Here is a 22,862-nt window from a genome sequence, read left to right as displayed (position 1 = left end):
CCTAAGAAAACCAGTTCCCGTGAATTTTTATGTTTGTCGTTATAGTTACCAGCACTAGGCTTTCCAGGTCATGCTTTATATTAATTGCTTCAATTCCATCAGTAACGCGAGCAACGTATTGTTCTTAGTTCTATTTTCGAATCATGCCCCTAAATACAAAGAACGACGGTACTGTCCACTAGTTCATTCTCTATATTGATATTGCGCATATATACGTATTGCCGGGGGTGGTAGTCGCAAAACTGTCTTTCAGAATAGTTGAGTGACACATGGTATTCCAAGCCAGAGATTATGGATACAGCTCTGGTTGCCGTGAGCTTGGTAGCCCTTCTTGTCCAAGTACAAGTGAGTTACCAAATATTTTACATACTGCTATATTGAAATGGTTCGCGGTAGGTTGCCGTTGATGTTATGTTGTTGAGTTCCGACACCTCTGGACATTTTACACCCGTATTGTAGCACGGCCAACTGTTATTCCGGAGTTTTGTGTAAGACACCGCTAGCTCAGATAGGCTGGATTGGCAGTTGGACTTCGTGCAGTCATCGTTATGCGACAGCTAACGATTCGTAATAGAAGTTGATTACATTTTGATTTCGTCTGCAGAAATCATTCGTGCACCTCAAATAACCGATTCATGTGCGATTTAATCGCATAGAATTTTATATTTTCCTCCGCTCAAGACGCACAATGTGATAGGCCTACATCAGACACAATACCATGTAACGAACCGATATCAGGATGTAGAAAGACCAATTGAAGGCGTTTCCTTAGCTCCTTCTTTACGTCCTTCATCAGGTGTTTTGCTGGAAATCATCATCAAAATGATAAAAATCTGTTTATTTCCTATTTCATTTGGGATAGCAGCATTTATCGCCACTTTTTCACCAATACATCACAGCCTAGCCCGTAAAACCAATGACTATCCGTTTACCATTGCTTTACAGGCTGATTGTAATTACAACAGTCCGGGGGTGAGTCATTCTCTTTATTCATAACTTACTGTTGGGTAATGCATGTGTATGAAAAACATTAACGATTTCGGGAAGTACAATTTTTTTAAATATTAGTCTTCATTCCAATTCATACAGGGAGACTCCATGGTGGACATTCATGTTCAAAAATGGGTAAGTGGTATTTAATCTTATTTGCGTCTATCAACAAAATATAACAAAAGTTGAAACACGGTAGACTGCAAAGTGATATGATCTCGTTATAACTGATATATTACTATCAGCATGATGTAGGCTACTCCGAGGGCCGGGTATTGTAAAATTACCCCTAATGCCGCCAGAGTAGCGAAAATGCCATGCCCCTCAGTTAATTTCCATTATACACCTTAAGTACTTCGAAATAGATCCATGAACAATGTTCCCTCTAAGCTGCGCGCGTGCGCAAATGCGCAGTGCTGACACGGTCTCTGTGCAAAGATATTCTAAGTGGCGCACAAAAGATCCGAAGGGATGACCATTTATCAGTCGTTAAGCACTGTTGTCTAAGGGTATTCGCAGTGAGTTGGTGAGTGTGCGCAGTCTCGTCAAAATTAGAGGGAACAATGCTCAAGACAGGTCACGTGATTGTTAAATATATTTCACCCTTAGAGGGAATTACCGATATACCGACTGAGCGTGTGCGTCAGGGTTCCATATATCGCATACTATCATTAATTCTAGTAGAGACGTTTATGCTACATGGATAGTCTTTCAAAAATCAATAGGTCTTTTCAAATATACCTTGTTACGGGGATATGGCATATATCCCAAATCTTTGCAAATATAATTCATTTAAACATTCCATTTTCAGATATCCAAGGAACGATGCGACGTGAGTTCAGCATAACATAGTAGTACGGCGATAAATCAATCCATATTATATTGTGAGCAGTGCGCGGTTGGTGGCGGTAGCTTTTTTTGTTGGTGACATTAGACATTGCTTAGACATATTTACATATTAAAATATAACCCATATACATCTTTTGAGCTTTATGCTATGCAAATAACAAACATGGCATGACACAAAGACTATTAAGGCCTATACACTCTATTGTAGCCGTTTGGTCGTTGATTCTATCAATCTATATTACATACCTTTAGTGACAGCAGAATTCTGATTACAATCCATAACTTGTCAATTAGCAGACTGAGAAAATTCGCAATTTTTCGTTAATTGACAATATAGGCTACTCAATGTTGTATTGAATACCTTAGATATCATCACCAGGAATGTTGGCATTGGAGCTTCTTTCGTCCAAAACAGCGAAATTTACCGTAAGTAGCCGTATGACTATATTTAGGTAATTCATCACGAGGAATTACTATTTTGATGACAAGTGTCATCTTATAACTTCATGGTAGCTTTTGCATTATGTGAGGATAGCCTGCAGCCGTACACTGATGCTGATGCAAATTCATATCGTGGAGATTTGCTACTTTGGAATATGTTTGAACTGAAATAATTGTCGATTCGAATCGTGGAATCTCATCACAATTCAATATTTCAGAGAATAGCCCTCATGACCTGAATTCATTTTGATTTCCAGGTCAATGACGCGTTTTCAGAGTCAAAGATCAAGGTAAATTCATTTCTTCAGTAACGTGCCCGTCGCATTTAAGACGTATTGTCATCACAGGCGGCCATGGAAGAACGTTCCTTATATAGCCAATCAGAGACCGAGGTTCGTAAACTTTGTAAATGCTGTAATCGTGTTTGGACGTATCTAATTGAACTAATTTACCTATAGGCTAGTAATGTTCACTCATAGGAAAATACGTCTCTTTCTATTCAACATTGCATTTTCCACATTTAGCGGATTCGAAACAGAGTCTTGACGGACGCATGCGACTTCAGATCGTCCTATTTGTGCACAAGCGGAAAATGTCTCCTGACTAAACACTGCACCGACGAACGAAATAAATTGGGCCAGGTATTTCACATGTGCGGCGGGAACTTGAAAGCGTACGACCACGCCGGACTACCTGGCTTTCGGGATGAGAATTTACAGCAATTCTTCAATACTACGATCGTTTACATGCGAACGTATTCCTGGAATGGACAGAAGTCAACCGACCCTAATAAAAGTGAGATTTGGATAGCATTCCACTGATGTATAATTGATTTCGATTCGCTTTCAAAATCAGAATACAAGGGAGCGTCTGGAAGTGCCTATTCGGACTTGTTTATCCGTCTTGTTCCACAAAGATATCGTGAAGCATTGAAAGGTATGGTATAGATTAGGCATATGGACCATAGCCGTAGGTTTGCTACCTTCCCTTCCCTAAACAATTACCTGCTATAATTGCTATTGTCAGACAATGCATTTTATTTCCGTAGAAGATATATGATTAGTTTGTTATTTCAGTGACGATGCTGATAAGTCATTGGTCAAGTAATAGTTACATTCTTTTACAACAGATTCTAACTTTCCTGTGTCAATTGACGGTACCACTGATAATAAAAAGAACAAAGAAGCGGCCACTAAGTGCTGGTTGATTGCCCGCGATGCAGATCCAACAGCTGGAATTGCAAAATGTATGTAATGATGAGATAGTGGACAGTGGACACGATTAATTGACTGCTAGCTGCCGGATTTTGCATGTGGTGTATGTAGAGCATAGTGCTCTCAAACCTTTTTCAGTTCGCAACCTACCTTTAACCAAGAATAATTTTGCGACCCACAATCAGATATGACCAAATTTAAGACAACATAATTCAACGCACAATGCGTCATGTGAGTAGCGAAAACGCCGACAAACGACATTTTGCCACAATTCGGGAATACGAGTGTTTCAAGAAGACAGGAATACATGTCGTGTTAGTGATTACAAACGAGAAAGCGCAAATCCAATCACAAATTCGTCTTCTACGTCGAACACAAAGGGGTTCAGCTTCAGAGTAGCTTGCGTCACGGCAACTGTCTGCTCGTCGCAGCAATAATATCGGTCTGGGTTGCTGCTTATCCCGATCAACGCTCACAACGCCTAATAAGAAGAAATGAATTTCAATTCTCAGGAATACACAATAACACACTTTTCATTTTTCAATGTCGCGCTCCAATCGAAATGACCGTCACGAAAATCAGGCCCACGAATTTAAGCGGGTGAATGTGGCTTGCGGCGCTTATGGGAGCATTAACAATTTAATTTAGAGGAGAACGTGTACTGTATTTGCTCGTCTAATCGCGAGAAGATAAGGTATTTAGAAAATTGAATAGAAAACATTTAGAAATTCTTCGCGGGAAGCACTGGTGTATTTTATTCTCAATAAACTATAGCAAGTACATAGCATCTGTAGAAAACTGGTTGGTCGCACGTGGACGTAGGCTACGTTAGGCGAGTGCTGTTTGAAACAAATGTGGGTTATTAGTAGCCAGGCTAGCGAGACGCTTGATATTTTCTCTACATATTTTCGTTAACTCGATATACATAATACTATTGCGATTCGTAGTCCGTGTGAAAGTTACTTGACGGGAGCCATCGACAAAAAGCTCATGTTAAGCTTGAGCCTCCCAGTTACATGAAGATAATCGTTGTCCTGTATAAGATATGCTTAAATTGTTGGCGCATCATGTTTTCGTTCAGATGCCAAGGACGGTTTCTCGAAAGTTGGTGACGACGTTGTTGAAAAAATATTCGTCGGTCTGCTAGCGGGCTCCGCGGCTGACAAAGTGCTGACCGGTTTGTGATGTTGCGAAGTTCCCTTAGTTATGCAGCTTCATGCAATCTCAATTTACGTTTTAGAGCATGCAATAAAAGACTTGTCAAACAGGAAGAGCGCTTCAAGCAAACTTACGGGATGGAAAAAGCTGGGAAAGAAGATAAAAAAATGTGGGTGCAGGTTGCTTTCATCTTCAGTGCATGATTGCTGCGTGGGATGTTTGACTGCACCCTTCACCGCCTATTCAATGTCCCAAGAAGTAGTCATATTTTAAGCGTTTGGCTATGGCAATACGTCCTTAGACGATCGCGAATTCACATGTCTGCCACGATTCCGTGCAATATTGAACGTAATTGTGCGTGTTCGAGTTATTCTATAATCAATGACCGTCAGACAATGTACAATGCGATAAGACACAATGCGGTGTAATGAACAGATAGGATGATGCCGAACGACCAGTCACGGTATCTGGCATCCACCTCGGCCTAGTGCCCGATGTCACAGTTCCTCTTTCGAAGTTAGTCTCCTTTCCGCGGTTCTATCTTGCTCTTTCCATCCTTTGTGAGTGCGCTTTTCCATCGGGTCTTTTTCCGGGCTTTTTGGTTGCCGTAAGAACAGCGACGCGTGAGGAGCCCATAATAACCTCCAACGTGGAATTGAACCCGGGCCATCTACACTATCTCCCCTGGCTAGGGAGTAGATTAACTGATGTTGATATTGAACTGAAATGTAGGCAGTAGCGTCTTATAGCGGACAGATAATAATAGTCGATTGCACTGGTCTATATCGGCTTACTACAGACCGAAACCTCACAATAAACATGTTCTTTTAAATTTCTATTTTCTGACCAGTGAGAGATCTACCCCTGTGCATGGATCCGCTGAGCTCCAAGATTGCTGAATTGAAAGCGGACTGTCGACTGACTAACATTGAGCTCGGCGACGAAGATGTTAATGGTCAGTTATTTAATCTTACACTATTTTTCTTGAGCGGATGAAAATGGTAGTAGGCTACAGCTGAACATTATTTATGATAATCACACATTATTCAAATCTATCTGATTAACCAAGTTCATCTGGCGATGCGAATTTCTGCATGTCTCCCTGAATACGGGAAAGTGAGCTGCGGGTCAACTGGGCACAAATTGGAAATTTTCGTCAAAATAAAATAACATTCTTATTACTTGTGCCTGTATAATCATTTTGTTGCAGTGTCTGAGATGATCGGCGCTCTGACGAAATCCGACAAGACACCTTCACAAGTCGCGCCAATTCCTGAGAGTCCGGTAGCGATATCAGACCCATTTGCGCATCTTCACCCGATGATTAGTGTGCAGCCAGGTATTTGCGATTACGAAACCTCTGTTAGGTTTAGCACATAGCCATAAACGACCATGCAGTATTTAATTTATGAAATAACGTGTATCTATGTATAGAGACAGATGAATGTGAATTGTGATACCGAAACGCGCATGATTCGGCCAGTTTCATTAACCGGTATCAACAATTATGTCTATAGTTGCAAAGGCAGGAAAGCCTACTATAAGATATAGATATATTGGGAATTTGTGTAAAATGGGGAGGCGAAATAGCATGTTTATTGTTTATGCATTCATTATGCATGAAATTGTCCTATTACAGCACCGTCGAAATTTCACCAGACATCCTCACATGTTGTTCCGATTCCTCATCGTCCGGTAGGCCTACTGCCATCTTTCCCGCATCCGCAACCTCATCCGATTACTTATATGACATCAGGTATTTGCGAATAGGAATAGGCTTTGCATAAAATTTTAGTGTGCGGTAGAATCTTTATAGTTGGCCAACAGTAATGTCACATTTAGTACCTCTACTTGAAGTATTCGTTTACGTATTGTGATTTACCATCCTTACCATCCTATTGCACTATTGCAGCTTTCGCTCACCCCCAGACGCTCGTTATGACATCAACGACAGCCCGACCGCTTACAGCATTCCAGAAGGAGGGTATGTAACACAATCGTTTCGTCTATTGTAAAATGTGAAGTGAACAATTTCGTATTCAAATGATTACACTCGATATTTGCATACGTGAACTAGTATGGCTTAGCAGCCCATGTGTACTTGTACAGTATACAGTACAGTCGTTATACGTCCTTGTAATTATAGGCCTACACCACATCGCGCCTTTCGTCCGAATATACATTATACAGCTAAATATGCTGCGTTTGGTCCAGTTCGGCCACTTGCTGCTTCGATATTAAAACTAGTTCCTTGTATTGGAAAATCATATTTGAAGTATTATGGCGTTAGTGTGTATAGAAACTATGGTTGCATTTAAAACAAAAATCAATTTAAAACAAACATGTTTAACACTTACGAGGTGGGCGTATCATATTTGATATGGCATGTCTCCGACACCGATTTCTCCATGTTGACACGCCCTTAACATCGGGTACTACATTTTTTGAAAAGTTGAGACTTTTCCGATGTATTAAGTACCTTACTCAAAAATTTTGGTTTGTAAAAATAAACAAAAATTAAAAAATAAAATAAAATACGGTTATCACCTAAAACTTCCGGATATTTTCCGAGTGGGAAATATTGTCGGAAAATCTGCCAGAACATCAGAAGTCGACATGTACGGTTTTCTATGTAAATTTTCACCGTTTCAAACATCAAAACGTTTTCTGGAGTTTTCTGAGGGGGATTTGTAAATTTTGGTCACGCTTCAATGATTTTCAAGATCTAGGTCAAGTTCAAGTGCAAATTCAGAGTCATAAACAGGTTTACTATGCCGGCAAATGGTTGGATATGACAAAAGAAAGCATATCGCGTTGTTTTATGCCATAAACCGGACTGCAGGGGCCGATTGAGTCTTGATCATGAACTTGACCTTGATGACCACTCACTGACCACGCCCATTTGTAAATTTTATATGTATTTTCCATTTTTCGATATCTGACGAACCGCGCGGTTTACAACCATGGTTGACGGCTTGTTTGAAACCAGGCAACAGTGGCTACGCACTGAAGCATCACATTCCTCTCTCTGACGCCATCCTGAGGGTCAGCCTTGAAAATTGAGAGAGAGAGAGAGTTTTTTTGGGGAAAAGCTTGTTTATTTAAACTTATTAAAAAACCTCAGACATGTCATGGGGTGTCGATCAAGGGTGGAATCGGTAGAGGGCTATACTCCGCACACTTTTAAACTGGAAAGGCCCAGATTCAAGACCTGGTGGGGTCACGGTGAGAATTTGAAAAGTGAAGGTCAATTCTGCGAAATATGGCCCCACCTCGTAAGGGTTAAAACAAGGCCCTTTTTTTTTTATGTTTTTTTTAAAGCCATGACGTCACGAATATTCAATTGTGACGTCACAGTGGATTGGCATTGACAATTGAAAAAATAGGGTAAAAATACCTCTTTTGACTAAATATATGTGCTATTGCTCTTTAACAGACTATTTTTATGTGTTCCAACCCTCCCATATCGATATACGTCGGCTACATCGGGTAGTAATTGTCCGTATAGGCTCATACAACATGTTTTTGTGAAGTATTTACACAATTATGGGATAATTTTACAACTTAAAAAAACACAATTTTTTTTTAAAAGGTCTTTTTTTTAATACTGTTTAAAACATGTGTTTAAAACAAAGCGTTTTAAAACGTCGTTTGTTTTAAATGCAACCCTAATAGAAACCATTGATATGATTATGTCTTTAATGGTTCGATTTTGTAAACGCAGTGCCGAAGTCGCAGCCAATCGTCGCGGCTATGAAGATTGAACCAGAACCAGGTTTGTGTTCGTACTCGTCGAAAACTACAGTTATTACCATTTCATAACGCCGGCATGAGAGTTGACAAATACGGCAAAAGTCCAGAGACCAGCGAAGTCGAATTGTCCCGGCCAGGCTAGTGCGATAACAAAATTTAGCTTGAGATGCTGGGTCCAGTGATGGGGTGTCATTTACATGTACATTGTACGTTGTACATATGTGGTTGATTTTCGTCAACGGGACTGCAGTGCAGAATGACATGCTAGGCCAGTGGTTCCCAACCTTTTTCGTGTCGTGAACCCCGTCAGCTCATATGTGAGCCGAAATTCTCCGTATGAATTACCATGACTAAAAAGGGCCATACTTCCCTGGCAAGCACCCGTTGACTAACGGATATGGCGGGCTCCGCGGCTTGAAAGCTCTAGGAGAGAGATGCCAGAACTTTTTCGACATTTTTTCGCCTTACACTGCGGTACGGTACTGCTGGCGAATTTGGTCTCATTATTTAACACTTGGTGCACTGTCGTTGGCATAAAGTTTTCCCGTTTTGATTTAGAGGCTGTCGCGAATTTCATTTCTAGCACAACTGAACTAGTTTAAAAACATGGCGGTTTCGACATGGGGGGTTGATGAATTTCTTTTAATGGAAGTTTTTAATAGAATTTAAACATACTTCATACTTTATAAAGGAATACATTGGGAAGGAACTAGTTTAAAGTTTACAGTGCTGCCAGACAGACCACGAGAAATTTGGTGAGTCCAGCTGTACCTTACCCCAATGAAGTGATTCACAATGCCAACGTCAGATCCTAAAATGCCGCCCTATTAGCTGATATTCCCCCTGATTGGTGACCTGACCACTATGCTAGGCGCAGGGCTGCCTTCTCTGAAGGATGTGCTCATAACTGTTGTTTTTCGTGCAGTGCAACTCGCTTCATATAACGTCGGTAATGCGGCCCCATCTTATCAAGCAAGTTCGAACATGGCGCCATCGATGATTCGCATGAATTCGGGAGCCGCTCCACAGATGATTAGAATGGCCAGTGATGCCCCTGGGCGTTAAATGTTGACAATCGAAGATCTATGTTTGCTGAATATACTTCACGTAGGACGCCATGAAACTGTATCAACGTAACCTACCTTGAGCGAACGACACTATGATCTGTTTTTCGATATTCACAAATATACCAATATATACTTGCATATTGTCATAGTATATATGCGCTCAGGCGTAGTCAGAGTACCTTCCTGCCAGAAGTTTGGTTTGAGAATTTATGATGTCACCATCGCAGCAATATATATTACGAGACTCTATAGCTGAGATAGAAATTAACGTCATGACCTCACTCATTGGCGATATGGGCCCACTCTGTTAAAGCTAGGCTTAACATACGTCCTCTTTTAAGAGGATTTGTCCTCTTTTTTGACTTTTTTGAAAGTGTCCACGGAGGACGCCCTTTTGTCCTCTTTTTTGAGATTTTGTCCTCTTTTATGTGAATTTAGAGCAAATTGTGAGTGATATGCCGTAAAATTAACACAGAACTGACGCTCCGGCGGGCATTTCGGAGTGAAAAACGGTTATTTTAGCTCTGGGCGGAAAGATGACCTTTTCTTGTTTGTCAACCGATCACAAAGTGGGAAAAATTCACCGGTTTTTGAGAATTCTTGTCCGGTTTTTTAAGTCTCAAATTTCTGAAAAAGTGTCCTCTTTTTAGATTTCCAAAATATGGTAAGCCTAGTTAAAGCGCTGTCGCAGCAATCAGGGGCGAATATATGGATGTTAATCGTAAATTTCGATTATATTGTCGGTTTCATGTTATGCAGATTTGACACAATTTCGGAAAAAAATACTTTCGCATCCCTATATATCGCCTACCTACGCATATGAAGTCATTCCTCTCGTAAATACTGACGATGTCCTCAACGTGGTCCCGTAAAGTCGAATGACAGAATTCATGATGTCATCTTGCTTGATGCTACAGTGTCTTGCGCTTAGTTGCACCAAACAATGCTAAATCATGTCACGTTTTCCTAAAACGATATGTGCGGCCTTTGAACCAATTGCAATCGAAGAATAATGTACGTTTGTCAAATTTTGAAAGTAATCAACATGTTATATTGGGATCAGTTATTCCTGTATTACCAATTCAACATCCTATTTCTGCCTGATATCATCACGCCATCTGCGGTAGTTAGGAATGATACGGTTGTATATTATGGCCTTTTAAAAAGATGGAATCATTTGTATAGAAGCCAGCTTCTATTATACATCAAAGACGGAAATGTGTATAAAGTGTGGTATACTACACCGTCGCGCAGATTCTTACTCGTTTGAATCAGAGTTTCCGCCACGCTACTTGCGTATACCTGTGACTGAGAATGATGCCTGGATAGAAGCTATATTTAGGACAGCGATGTCGCGAGACTTGAAAAAACTGCGAGGATTGTTGTTCGACATAGCGCAGCCGCAGTGATCTTTTTACAGTCAGATGGCTGTCGATTGCAGCCGCTACTTGATAAGGCGAATGTAACCAACCTTCGGGCGTTGAGAATGTGTTAATTCGTCAGTCTGTTTCAAACCAGATGAAACGCGAGGTCGAATGATCAATTGATTGCACCAAGTTACTAGTTTTACTCAAATGTAATCATAAGTGGAACAAAGAATATGCATTTATCATGCTGAGAGTATAGGCCTAATTCGTGGTAGATTCAAATGTTATCTTATGCTCTAGGACTAGATACATCACGATATTATATTGCCGGCTTATAAACATGCCAAAACTAGGCAGGATAGCATACGTTTTGTTACATGTCCTGGTAACTCTGCAGCAAGCGCACAGCAATTGTGAAGTAAGTAATATGATTTATGATTTCGAAACTTCTTCGAGAGTTGTGAATGGTGTTAGAACATGATGTATATCTAGCTTGGGCGACATTGAAATGTGATAAACAGAATTATTCCGTATTGGAACAGAGGTTGGTTATATTGAGAGGGGGTCAAGGTAGTCAGCGTTACTATTTCAGTAGAAGTAGAAGTAACGCTGTAATTCTCAAGTACAAGAATATACGTCGGAGTCACGGAAAACTACCTCACGTAAAAGCAGAAAATATAGATCTCAAAAGTGTTCAAGTAAGTGGTTCATAAAAGTAGATTTACTCGATAGTTTTTCGATCGCAATGGTTATTTACAGCAGGTCGATATTCTTTATTTTGAATACTGATCTGCTGACTAGTAGCACACCCCACTTCTTGGCTTCATCGTATACGGAGGCTATACAGCTCAGATGGCGAGGAGGGGTCTAGATAAGCCGCCAACTCGGAGGGGATACTAAAATCGCCTCGGTTGGACTCGAACTACTCTCAACCTATTGGTGTTGCATCTGCGGATCATACCACTACGGTATCGTGATACAGCGGGATCTTTCGCTCAGTTGCCATGATGATTTCACTTATAACGAGGGATACAAGTGCATGCCAAAAGTACTTTCTGCTTTACAAAATCCAAATTGCGGAAAAATAAATATTTTGCCAACAAAATGGTCAAGTAGAAGTCAAAGGAGTCTAAAATATAATCACTTTAGTAAGTAGTACTAGTTCGAAAAACCTACTTGAATATACTTGGAAAAAGTAGAAGTACTTCATCTACTTACCATGACCACCTTTGGGTATATTGGATAAGTTCAAAATCTCAATATCCTACCACTATTTTTGATGCTGGTCGTTGGTTAAGCTGCATAGTAGGATGCCTTCAGTGTGTGCGCGAGATGCAGGTTGTCATTACAGCCCGCGTGGCGATGGTTCAATATGAAGCGAAGCGTGTTCCACCGAGAAACTTGGTTCTCGCAGCCGTTGTTAATGCCACCCAGGGCTGGGACATAAGGGGTTGCTTGGGCTTGTGAGACAACGATGCAGCTAGAAGTCCGTGTATCGGTATTGATAATTGGGTAAATAATTCATATGGGATACGAGTAAGTTTTCGTTCCTCTCTCGAAATTCCAATTAGTTCCCCAACAGCATTACTGCTAAGACGGAAACAGATTCAGCGAACCTATCAGAGAGTACCGTATGAATGCAATGGGACTGCGCTAATGAAATATCAAACAATATAAAGGCCTGTATAAATTGTAAATAAACTCGAGGGCATAATACTGCGTTTTTGCTGTTCCAGATGCTCCACATATATGCATAACATACCAGCGTTTATATTGTTCTTACTTTCTTAGGAATGGACATCAATTGACGCAAGTGATTATTCACAAACGTTTGTTACGGTAACAGCCGCAAATGCGAGCCTCACGAGACCGCTAGGATATATGCCGATGAGAGTTAAGTTTGGCGATTCAAGTAAGTTAAGATATATATCAATTCATACACGACGCCCATGCAGGATCCGAAAAAGTACCAATATTTCGTTTCTGATCACCTCTGGATGAATCTCAGTTTGATTCAGGGATATCTAGAACTAGATATCTCTGGTTTGATTAAGCATTGACCGACGACGGTGATGGGTAAAGTATTTTCACTTCGTTTGCGTGGTCGACAAGATTTCGCGAATTCAACCACTCAAGGCGCATTTGTTTTCGATATCATCAACTTGCATCAACTTGTTTCAATAGTTGAAATGCTCGCATTGTACAATTTTTATCAAGTTGAAAGAAGAGTTATTTGAAATTTCACCATCCTCTTATCCGTGAAATCGACATAACACCAGGCGATAAACATCAATCCCTGTTTGACGAACACGATAGTTTTGAAATCACGTACACGCCCTATTTATCACATTTGACATATCTGCGACAGTCATGGAGATTATGCATTAGCCTATATCGTTGGCAAATAAATAGTGTAATATGTTGCTCTACCACAGATATATACAGACGTCGCAAGATTGAAAATTATCTTTTTTATTTGGGTGGTTCCATCGCTGCTTAGTCATTCTGACCGTGTTGGCTGATGCTGATCAGTGGCGTATAGCAGCCACTTGGCGGTTGCGGCTCTGCACCAGGGGCGGCAAAATGTGAGGTGATGACCTTTTTTTAGTCAACACAACAAGATTTCCAGTAAATATAATTGAAAATATTGAAACTATATCAAAATTTGGGCGGCATTTTCAACGAAAGCCAGGGCGGTAGCATATATGCTCTTTACGCCACTGATTCTGATTGCTGATACACCTACGTACAAATTCGTGATCAAAGCTGCTGAACTGACGCCTGCCCAGTGCTCGCACAAATCATTCAGTTATTACAAACCCCGGACGTTAACAACTATGCCTTTCATGCTGACCATGCTCACATCTATTATGTTTATCGGTTCAGCAAAACCATGCGTTACGGTCAAGGATACTAGCGGAAATGGAAGGCACTATGAAGTTTCAATTGACAGTCCATCCGGAACTGCTTGCATCATACCTCCCGGGGAAGAATCAGTCTGTAAGAAATCACTTTATACTTGATAGGGATATCTAGATATCCCTGATACTTGAACTTCGTTGAACTTGCCAAGGCTTATAGAGTTAAAAATCCAGTCAGACCATTATAATCGTATAATATTCGTACAAGTGACAGTGAGACTGTATTAAAGAGAGCGGGTGACCAGTAAATCATCATTGCCTGTGACTTCATTTGAAGCATTGATCCGTACAGGCTCACTAAACCATGGACTATATTTTGAAAATAATGTTAGGCTATTTGTTTGTTTCTCCGTAAATAAAGCTGACCGTTCGTTTAGTTATAGACCTTTCAATTTGTGCGATGGAAAATGAATTATTTTTCCGAATTCTCAGGCACCAATGCACAATTATCAAAATGTGACCAGATCGGTACGGGAAGCACGATGACATTCGAATTTGACTGTAAGTCATGCGAGGGAAGTACCGTGAACTTCTGGTACAGGTAATATCATAATTGTGACTCCCGATACACTGTGTGAATGGCTGAATACCGTTAAAACTGTATCACAGGATCGTCATAGAAAGTGCCACCGACGGGAATTACGATGAGAACTGGTGTCAAACACGGACGCCAAGCTACCCTATCAGCTTAAAATCAGCGGTACGATGATAGTGGACTAGACAAACTATAGTAGCCACAGGGACAGTCGAATATTACTTTCTGGTTCCCAACACGTTCGTAAGGCGATCGATTTAAAAGATATTGCTATCCAAACAAATACGGTGTATATATTTCAAGTCTTGTGTTATCTACGCATCTTCAATCATATTTATTGTAATTTCTAAGCCTCAGATACAATATACCAGAGAACAAGCGTGCCAAAAATAATCAGGCTATACCCGCACGTCTGGGTCGCAACCAGGGCTGTGGAGTCGGTAAATTTTACTACCGACTCCGGCTCCGACTCCATACATTTTCAATATACCGACTCCGACTCCTGAGTCTGTAATCGTACCGACTCCGACTCCTGGGTCTTTACACGCACCGACTCCAGCTATTATAGTTTTCACGACTCCGACTCCATCAAGCGAAAATTACCCAGACTCCGACTCCAGAGCCCTGGTCGCAACCCATGCATGCGTTGGTAACCACCACCTATGGATAATAGTCTAATTCCCAAGCTAGTCCTATGTTCCAATTTGTGCACTTTATTAGTCTTATTTTATCCAGGGCAACAATGCGGTTATTCCGACGCCACTGGATCAGGACCCAGGTGGTTCTTCAGCGAAGCTACTGATGCAATCGCAACTGCTGACATTTTTACTGGTTTTTTCAATATCATTCAGCGAACAGTAACTACAGAAGAAACTCGTTACTACCTCGTTCGATGGTCGTCAGTTATCAACATATTTTCCGAGTCCAGCATCGAGGACTGGCATTTGATCTCGGTCTATAAGTTTGTAGGTCGTGTAGGCAGCAGAAATGAGCATGGGTTAGGATTGGATTTACCGATATTCAGGGAGATTGATATGTCGTGTGGCAAATGGCGACAAACTTTATTCAGATCAGTTATTAATGTACTTATGGTGCACTACACTCAGAGGTGGTCAGTAACGAAGTACTTCTACTTTTTCGAAGTACTCAAGTAGCTTTCCTCTACTTCTGGTACTTACTCAAGTAGATCTGAATTTCACTACTTTTACTTCTACTTCATAATATTTTGTGATCTACTTACTTACTTTTCGCTATTTTCAGTTTGTCAAGTAGAAGTAGTTTAGTCCTCCAATCAGGAAGAAAGCCTGAGAAATTTCGGGGCTGTTTTCACGGAGTATCGACATTTAATTTTCATAAAAGTTGAGTTAAGCCCAGAATTTTCGTCACGCTTCGCGCGCAGTGAATGCGGAGTATCCAGTATGATTTCACGAAAGTATCGGTGAATATAATTTAGGTAGTGAGTTGGCGTGGTTCCGTTCACACCGCATTGTCGCCCTTCGCCATATCAAATATTTCATCACAGTATATATGGCTTATCATAACGTTTGAAACTGATGTTTTGCAATCTAGCATTTACTTATCATACCGTGATCTAGCTGTCCACGGCGTGTCCTAATCTGGAAAAGTGGACTCGGACTTTTTTTTTTAGTTTTAGAGCTGTTTTAGCATACCAACCTTCGAAACTTTCTGGACTAAAGACATTAAATACATGTTCCGTTTTTAGATTTATATTTCACTTTCAATTCCCAGTACCATGTATTTTGATTCCAAATTAATTTGAGTTCTTTTGTCTGGACAACGTACATCTTGAAGTATAAAAACAAGTGTAGTAATGCCTTCAATTTCCAGAAATGAAGCTACACAATATAACATTTTTACGGTCCAGCATATTTTTTTTATTAACGTTTACGAATCGAAGAAAGGGTTTACACCGCATCCAACACAACATCTCCGTATTGCTCTTCGACTAAACTACAGGCCTTATAACATGGTTGAGTGCGCAATACCATGATATTTTCTAAAACGTGCTGTTTGAGTAAACAGAGGACTAGTATCGCATTTCCATATCAATACTATCATTTTCATCCCATGATGTGGACGAATGCTTATGTTATGCTATCGAAAATTGGATACCTACTGGTATGCATCAATATGAATAGGGTTCGTCACCTTTCGGATAGCTCAATTTGCACCTTTTTATAATCCATGTGAACGAAATAGGATCGTTTCCACAACTACTTACTTACTTGAGTACTTTTAAAGTCAGTCAATTCTACTTCAAGTAGTTTCAGGTTGATCATGGAAGAAGTACTTCTACTCGTACTTGAGTATGGTACACTCGGTGCCAATGAGCATGAGAGGAGCAGCCCTATGCAAAGTTATCTTGAATCAAGAGAATGTTGGTTGTGAAAGAAAAATTTGCAATTCCTCCCTTGCATAAATTAGCATCTTTTCTGAGTTTCTAGTTGGAATCAGATTAGGACATAGAAATTTCAAATCTGCTCATCTCTGGTAGGCAGGGGTTAAATAGGGTTACCATACGAGGATGTGTCCTCCGAGGACGCCTAAATGCCCTCCTTTACAGCTAGGCTAATGGACAGGGTCAACTGAAAATGGGCATATTTGACGCGAAATAGGCAATGCCAACGTTCGAGTGGGTCATTCGGGAGTCGAATCAGAGTGATGAACGGTTTTTTTAGTCATCACAAGATTTTCGGTAAATATTTCTAAGTCAGCTGTTTTCAATTTCGTTCAACTAACTTTTAGGACTTTTAAAAAGTGTCCTCCTTTCCGTATTCCAAAATATGGTCACCCTAGATTTAATGATACTTCAAGCGAGAAAAGTCAAATACAGCGACGTGTCTATCGGCCTATGGACGCGCGTGTTCCGGGACCCAAACTCTTAACGTTGCACTGGTTTTGTTGATTATGTGTTCGCCCCGATCTTGGTTGTTGCACCGAAGACGAGAATGAAGCTTGAGCACGGCCAGTGTAGATATTTTCATCCATGCATATATCGGGTTCTCATAGTTCATTTCATTGTATCTTGAAACTGGCTATACAGTTAGCGCACATCTCGGTAGACGACGAAAGTAAATCTACGACGTGAAAGAGTTTGACTGGCGTATCGAGGCGTCGCCCAGGAAACGAACTGACCATGTAGGAACAAGTAGCGTGTACCGTAGGGATATCGGGACCGCAGATAGGATATTTCATTCACAACTAAAAAACCCGCTGTTGACCATCAACGCATCGTTTTGATCAACGATTTCGATTCTAGTAGCATACAGCAACTGACCCTTTCTCATTGCGTCTCACCGAACACCCGCTGCTGTACGCAGGCTTATACGTAGATATCAATAGCGCTATTAGAAAAATCTATTCGAAACACCTATCATTCCGTCACGCATGATGAACGTCGAGTATTTAATCTTCTGTTTCTCAGCGTCAAGCCAAACCACTACGAAAGGAAAGCAAATTTTATATGTTCAATCTTCTTCATATCCGACTCCGGGCAAGGGATTGGATTTCGGGTTATGAAATAGCGACTTGTTGCCATCCTTCCACGGGAACGCCTGCAAGAAAAGAAAAGCTTCAAAACCGGGGTTTTATCCGGAGAGGGCCCTTCAGGGTCGTAAACGCGAGCCCAGAACTTGATTTTGAAAAAAACTAGGCGACTTCATGTTCCTTTCTACATTTGCTCGCAACTCTATATTCAGGGAGGTCTGCCGTTGTACTCTTGTCACATTCATTCCAGTCGTGATATGTCACTGCACAATTAAGATCACTAAAGAGACTTTTAGAGGCACATGACTTCAATACACAATTGAATAATTGGTTTCGGTGGAATCAAAGTGACTTATGTCCATTTTACACATTTTGAGAAAATTGACTTTACATACAGTTTTCGTCTTCTTTCAGCCATATATTGGCCCTGACTGACTTTGAATGGATGAAACATACATAACATAACTATGGCCAAGATATGGCAGAAAAATGATGAAAATTTTTCAAAAACTTGATTTTTTCCAAGTTTTAAAAATGGACCTTTAAAATTTGAAAACTGGACATAAGTCACTTTGATTCCACTGCGACGAATATTCATATTGAAATCACTTGCTGTGATGGATATACCTACATGCAGCCGTCCAGTCCCATCATATCCACATATTGACCATTTTATTTGTAAACATCATAGGGTAGGGGAAGGGGACAATCAAATGAATTCCACAAAAATCACATCACTGGGTACGGATTCCCGAACTTTTTGCTCACAGAACTCAATTTTCTTCTCAATGCTTTCTCATTGTAGTCGCATAAAATGTCTTGGGAAATGATTACAAGGCTCAATATTCTATTCATTGGTAACCGCAGAGTAAGGAACTGTCAATCAAATTCTACCGGGTAGGCCAACACCAAAATCTGTTCCACACTCGCAAAACAAGTTCCGTGTTATTTGTTCATTTATTTCAACTATTCATGTGGGAGGCCTAGCCAGTCAGTACTAAAGGTACCTGCATGACGCCGCATATCCTACTCTCATATTTTATGGTCGTTACCAATATACTCTCTAGATCAGGGGTGGGCAAACTTTTGAGATCGCAGGCCGCATTCAACATCTGAATCCATTCGCGGGCCTCACTATATAAAATAGGGATTATAATCCAAAACGCAAAATTGGTATTTGATTAAATAGTGAGGACAAGGAGATAATATATATGCCTATTTAAAGCAAACCAGACATTGCTTTGATGCGCGCCAGAAACAGTGACGAGATTTCATAGGCTGGTCGACCTCAATAACCAATTTGTCAAAACTATAGAAATGAAAGTCGGCTGTCCCGATTTTAGAACAGGATTGAAATTTTAATCTGTCTGCAGCAATCTGTTCATAGATTTACTAATTCCACTTTTGGTTCAGGTGCAGGACACACAATGCTGACAGCATCATAACCATGTTAGCTTCAAACATGCTTCCACGAGCCTATGTGCAGAAAAAATATGAATACCCTAATTCTACGCATACAGAGAACAAATTCACCTAAGACACGCACGAATCGTTTTACTGAAATAATTAAAACTGGAGTGGCCGATCGGAAATCACACTCGTGATCCGAAATATGTCAATGTCGTTTAGGATTTCTGTGATGTTTAGCAGTTGAAACCTTTCAAACTGCGTGGGCCTTGAGATCGGGCTGCGGCGTCAGAAATTAAACATAAAAATAATATAGGAAGAACTTACCTCAGAACAGTGGTTCTCAAAATTTTTAAGACACGCCCCCCACCATATGACGGTGAAAGATTTCGCGCCCCCTTAGCTAGCAAACCTAACGGATAGTTTAAAGGCATGGAAGGTTACGACTGTGGATGGGATGGGAGATATTTAAATATGAAATTCACACTAAATACAGAGCAATAACTATGAATAGGATGGAAATCGCGCGGAGCGCAAAAAAAAATTTCAGTTGAGCTCAGCTTCGCGCCCCCTTCAGATGCCTTCACGCCCCCCAGTTTGACAACCACTGCCTTAGAATTATCATGGTTAAATATACTAAGAAAAGGTTTAATCACATCCCTACTGTAATTCGATTTTTAGAACGCATGTTATCAATATTTTTATTAGTTTCTTTAGACTCTCGCGGGTCGCATGCGGCCCGCGGGCCGTAGTTTGCCAACCCCTGCTCTAGATAATTCACAACGATGTCATCGAGTAGTAATTAATTGAAAATCAAGGCTGTGATAAACCTGTAGTTTACAAAAGATTACCGGGATGCTACTCACGCTAGTATTCTTTTTAATATTCAAACGGCAAAATCAACAGAACGTTGCATACCGTATTATCATTAAAAAGTAAAGTATCAAAATTTAACACTGAGAAGAAGATTGTATAATGTGTTGTGTAAATTACGATAATTGATATACTATCCGCAAACTACAAAATATATTAAATGACCGCATGACCCCTTCGGGGATCGTGTCCCTCAGGCTGGAAGCCGTGGTCTATGTGTCACAATAAGCCTATATGTTGGAATACCATTGCTGAATCAAAGTGATATCACAAGGGGTCATGCGGATTGTCGGTGACATATAGAAGGTTGGGAATGAAGTTGAAGATTCGCATAGGTTTTAGTTTTCACAGCATCCTTTTAGTTAGAAAAATTGACCGTGCCTGTTTTGACACCTCCCGATCGTGGTTAACGCAGAACACAGAATCTGAGAATGACTGATGTGCACTTCACACACATCATACAAACTTGAAGAGCTTTAAAATTAATGGGAGATCTCGTCACTCACCTTGCTGCGAATTCCCAAATGAGAATATTCTTTATGTTCGGGTCGGACATGGTGGGCCAAATGCTCCATTTCACGTTGGTATACGAAAACCGCGGTTCCTACAACCCAGACTGGTACAAAAACGTAGGTTCCCAGCTTCCATAAATCTGAAGAGACGAGTAAATATCAACCACATGCCGAACCGGTTCTGTGATATCATTAAATTCAAACTTTGGAAGGAATTTTCCACAGGATAGATATTATGTTTACCATTTACCGGGCAGAAAATCAGGCCTGCATTTGGAAAACACTAGACTGGGTCAGGGTCACGGCAGTGAAAAGATACTTGTGCAACTATTCTCTTTGTAGCATTGCCTCCCGAATTCATAAGTCAGACAGTAAGGGCCGAGACCAATTTCTCTGCTGAGTAGCGATTCTCTACTCAGCAGCGAATTTTTTACTCAACTCACGCCAAAAAGTATACTCACACTCAAATGCGTTCGAATCGGCACTCAAATCTAAGTCAGCGGACCACCAGACTTAAGTGTCAATTTTTGCGGTCGAGCAGCCAACTGTAGGCATTTTAGGCAACAGTCGCTGCGGGGTTCGCCAAATACCGGAATACCGGACACCGGCGGTACGGTACTCTATTGCTTTCTCCTGAACGGATGAAATCAGTGGCGCCTGCTGTACCATTTCGGCATCTTGTACGGTATCGCGATTTTCCGGAATGGTAACTTCTGCTGTATCAATTCGTTAGCGTCAAGTTCCGTTGAGTGAATGAGTGCGCTTTGGTGGATTTTGTTCCATAAAATTTTATTATACATACCGTAAGTCATGTCAACTGCCATTTGAAATTTATAGATACAGAAATGGCGACAAAGGTTGATCGTCAAGCAAAACCGACAAGTTTTGGGCTGCTGCTAGCGATTGAATTTAACGCTGCCGGCACTTTACGAATGCTCCTCTCACAATTAAGAAGATTCAGCATTTTGAACCTGGACTGATAGAATTCTTGGTGATATCCGTGTTGGGATGGAGTCACTATACCTTCAGGCCTATCAATATTCAGACGAGACTCCCCGTCAACGGACCAGCAATAAGCTTTTGGAAACAAAAAATGCTGAATATATCAGGGAGAAAATGTAGAGTGGATATGGCAAAGTTTAATGGTAGAGGAGCTAAGTGATTCGTGCATGGACGATCTACGATTGGAAAGAAATCCTGAAGAAATGTCAACTTTCAATTTATTTACATGATATCGACGCATTCTTTTGTTCTTAGAGGCCTGCACTTACGTTATTGTGGCCTGTTGTGAAACTTTAACTTGATAAATTTCGAATGGGTTTGTGGCATCTTGCGAATATACTTCTGTGGGGCAATGGAACGTTGTGGGTATCTTCAAGGACTTCTAGTATTTCTAATGGGCCATCTTCGAAGGGTATTGATAAGGTAAATCAGTGAGATCGACGTATACGTAAGTAAGTTTTGTGACGAAATAACGAGGAAAGCGTCTCGTTGTCATGACAAAATCGTTCACGCGTGTCTGGTTCAAGGCTAAAAAAATCTGGCAACACAACTTCGGAAAATGACGCCTGGAAATCGATACTCAACTGAGTTGAGAGAATTGGCGCGCACTCAACGCTGAGTATCGATCGATACTTAGTTGAGTGGAGATACGCATTTAAGCATTACTTAGTTGAGGAGAAGAATTGGGCTCCACCCTAAGTCTGCAAGGCCATTACCTACGAATCACCAACTAGTGATCAACTGACCATTGATGTCCCATGCCATGAATGGAGGCCAAAATATAAGCTGACATAATTCAGCAAAACGCCAAGAAAATCAATCCAACCTATGCCAACTGCATATAAATGAGTACAATAGATACAGGATCAAAATAACAATGACCTATGAAAATTCTATTTCATAAAATATCAAGTGTATGATGATTGTAAAAAGCATTAGCTCTGCTCTACAGCACTGATGCTTTTGTCCTCAGGCCGATATCCATTTCAATTACCCAGTAAGGCATAAATTATTGGTTCCGCATTGATGGAAAAACTTGCCAACGAACTATCCTCATTGATTGTTGCCTGAAATAAAATGCAATTTTTTTACCTGGTCCCGAGTGAGCGTTCGCTGATCCGCTAGACATTCCTCTAGCAATGGCGGGTTGGAGGATACGTTTTGCTAAAAGTGCCCGCATCTCTGTCTGTAATTCTAATGATCACAGCTATGTAACTTATTCAACTGAAATAGAAACACACCGGTGTACGAAACAATTAATTGAGA

The 22,862-nt window shown here is 40.7% G+C and overlaps 3 protein-coding genes across 5 annotated transcripts; 2 read left to right on the top strand and 1 right to left on the bottom strand.

Annotated features, from left to right (window-relative positions):
* Positions 1-191: 191 nt before the first annotated feature.
* LOC145433137 (uncharacterized) lies at positions 192-9,610 on the top strand. 2 transcript variants are annotated; one of them, XM_080310083.1, is made up of 18 exons: positions 192-345; positions 946-972; positions 1,090-1,125; positions 1,802-1,822; positions 2,206-2,265; positions 2,538-2,570; positions 2,628-2,672; positions 2,805-3,075; positions 3,136-3,216; positions 3,410-3,526; positions 4,576-4,671; positions 4,735-4,821; positions 5,503-5,607; positions 5,863-5,991; positions 6,292-6,408; positions 6,565-6,636; positions 8,377-8,427; positions 9,331-9,610. In XM_080310083.1, exons 1-18 carry the CDS (start codon positions 292-294, stop codon positions 9,468-9,470), a joined length of 1,542 nt encoding a protein of 513 aa, XP_080166209.1. In that variant the 5' UTR covers positions 192-291; the 3' UTR covers positions 9,471-9,610. The 2 variants fall into 2 exon arrangements, with proteins under 2 accessions (XP_080166209.1, XP_080166210.1); XM_080310084.1 differs by lacking the exon at positions 5,503-5,607.
* A 1,250-nt stretch (positions 9,611-10,860) lies between these two features.
* On the top strand, positions 10,861-15,183 carry LOC145433135 (uncharacterized). 2 transcript variants are annotated; one of them, XM_080310080.1, is made up of 6 exons: positions 10,874-11,257; positions 12,631-12,751; positions 13,726-13,839; positions 14,193-14,301; positions 14,370-14,460; positions 15,031-15,183. In XM_080310080.1, the coding sequence occupies exons 1-6, from the start codon at positions 11,180-11,182 to the stop codon at positions 15,154-15,156; spliced, it is 639 nt and encodes a 212-aa protein (XP_080166206.1). In that variant the 5' UTR covers positions 10,874-11,179; the 3' UTR covers positions 15,157-15,183. The 2 variants fall into 2 exon arrangements, with proteins under 2 accessions (XP_080166207.1, XP_080166206.1); XM_080310081.1 differs by lacking the exon at positions 14,370-14,460 and having other exon boundaries at positions 10,861-11,257.
* A 2,524-nt stretch (positions 15,184-17,707) lies between these two features.
* Positions 17,708-22,862, bottom strand: LOC145433134 (cytochrome c oxidase subunit 6A1, mitochondrial-like). Its single transcript, XM_080310078.1, has 3 exons — positions 22,689-22,862; positions 20,589-20,734; positions 17,708-17,870 (listed from the first exon to the last, which is right to left on the bottom strand). Exons 1-3 carry the CDS (start codon positions 22,774-22,776, stop codon positions 17,784-17,786), a joined length of 321 nt encoding a protein of 106 aa, XP_080166204.1. The 5' UTR covers positions 22,777-22,862; the 3' UTR covers positions 17,708-17,783.

Source organism: Botryllus schlosseri, chromosome 2, assembly GCF_051294905.1.
Source record: "Botryllus schlosseri isolate E-star chromosome 2, Bs_hap1, whole genome shotgun sequence".
Lineage (NCBI taxonomy): Eukaryota > Metazoa > Chordata > Ascidiacea > Stolidobranchia > Styelidae > Botryllus > Botryllus schlosseri.
Note: the sequence above shows the minus strand (reverse complement) of the source record. Positions and strands in the feature narration are given on the sequence as shown.

Bases quoted from the DNA above. Each gene is read 5' to 3' on its own strand.
- LOC145433135 (XM_080310080.1), top strand. From the start codon at position 11,180: ATGCCAAAACTAGGCAGGATAGCATACGTTTTGTTACATGTCCTGGTA. The intron at 11,258-12,630 runs GTAAGTAATATG...TTACTTTCTTAG, and splicing joins AAGCGCACAGCAATTGTGAA to GAATGGACATCAATTGACGC. The intron at 13,840-14,192 runs GTAAGAAATCAC...CCGAATTCTCAG, and splicing joins TCCCGGGGAAGAATCAGTCT to GCACCAATGCACAATTATCA.
- LOC145433137 (XM_080310083.1), top strand. From the start codon at position 292: ATGGATACAGCTCTGGTTGCCGTGAGCTTGGTAGCCCTTCTTGTCCAA. The intron at 3,217-3,409 runs GTATGGTATAGA...CTTTTACAACAG, and splicing joins ATATCGTGAAGCATTGAAAG to ATTCTAACTTTCCTGTGTCA. The intron at 3,527-4,575 runs GTATGTAATGAT...GTTTTCGTTCAG, and splicing joins AACAGCTGGAATTGCAAAAT to ATGCCAAGGACGGTTTCTCG.
- LOC145433134 (XM_080310078.1), bottom strand. From the start codon at position 22,776: ATGCGGGCACTTTTAGCAAAACGTATCCTCCAACCCGCCATTGCTAGA. The intron at 20,735-22,688 runs GTAAAAAAATTG...TCGTCTCTTCAG, and splicing joins GAACGCTCACTCGGGACCAG to ATTTATGGAAGCTGGGAACC. The intron at 17,871-20,588 runs GTGAGTGACGAG...CTTTTCTTGCAG, and splicing joins ATTTGGGAATTCGCAGCAAG to GCGTTCCCGTGGAAGGATGG.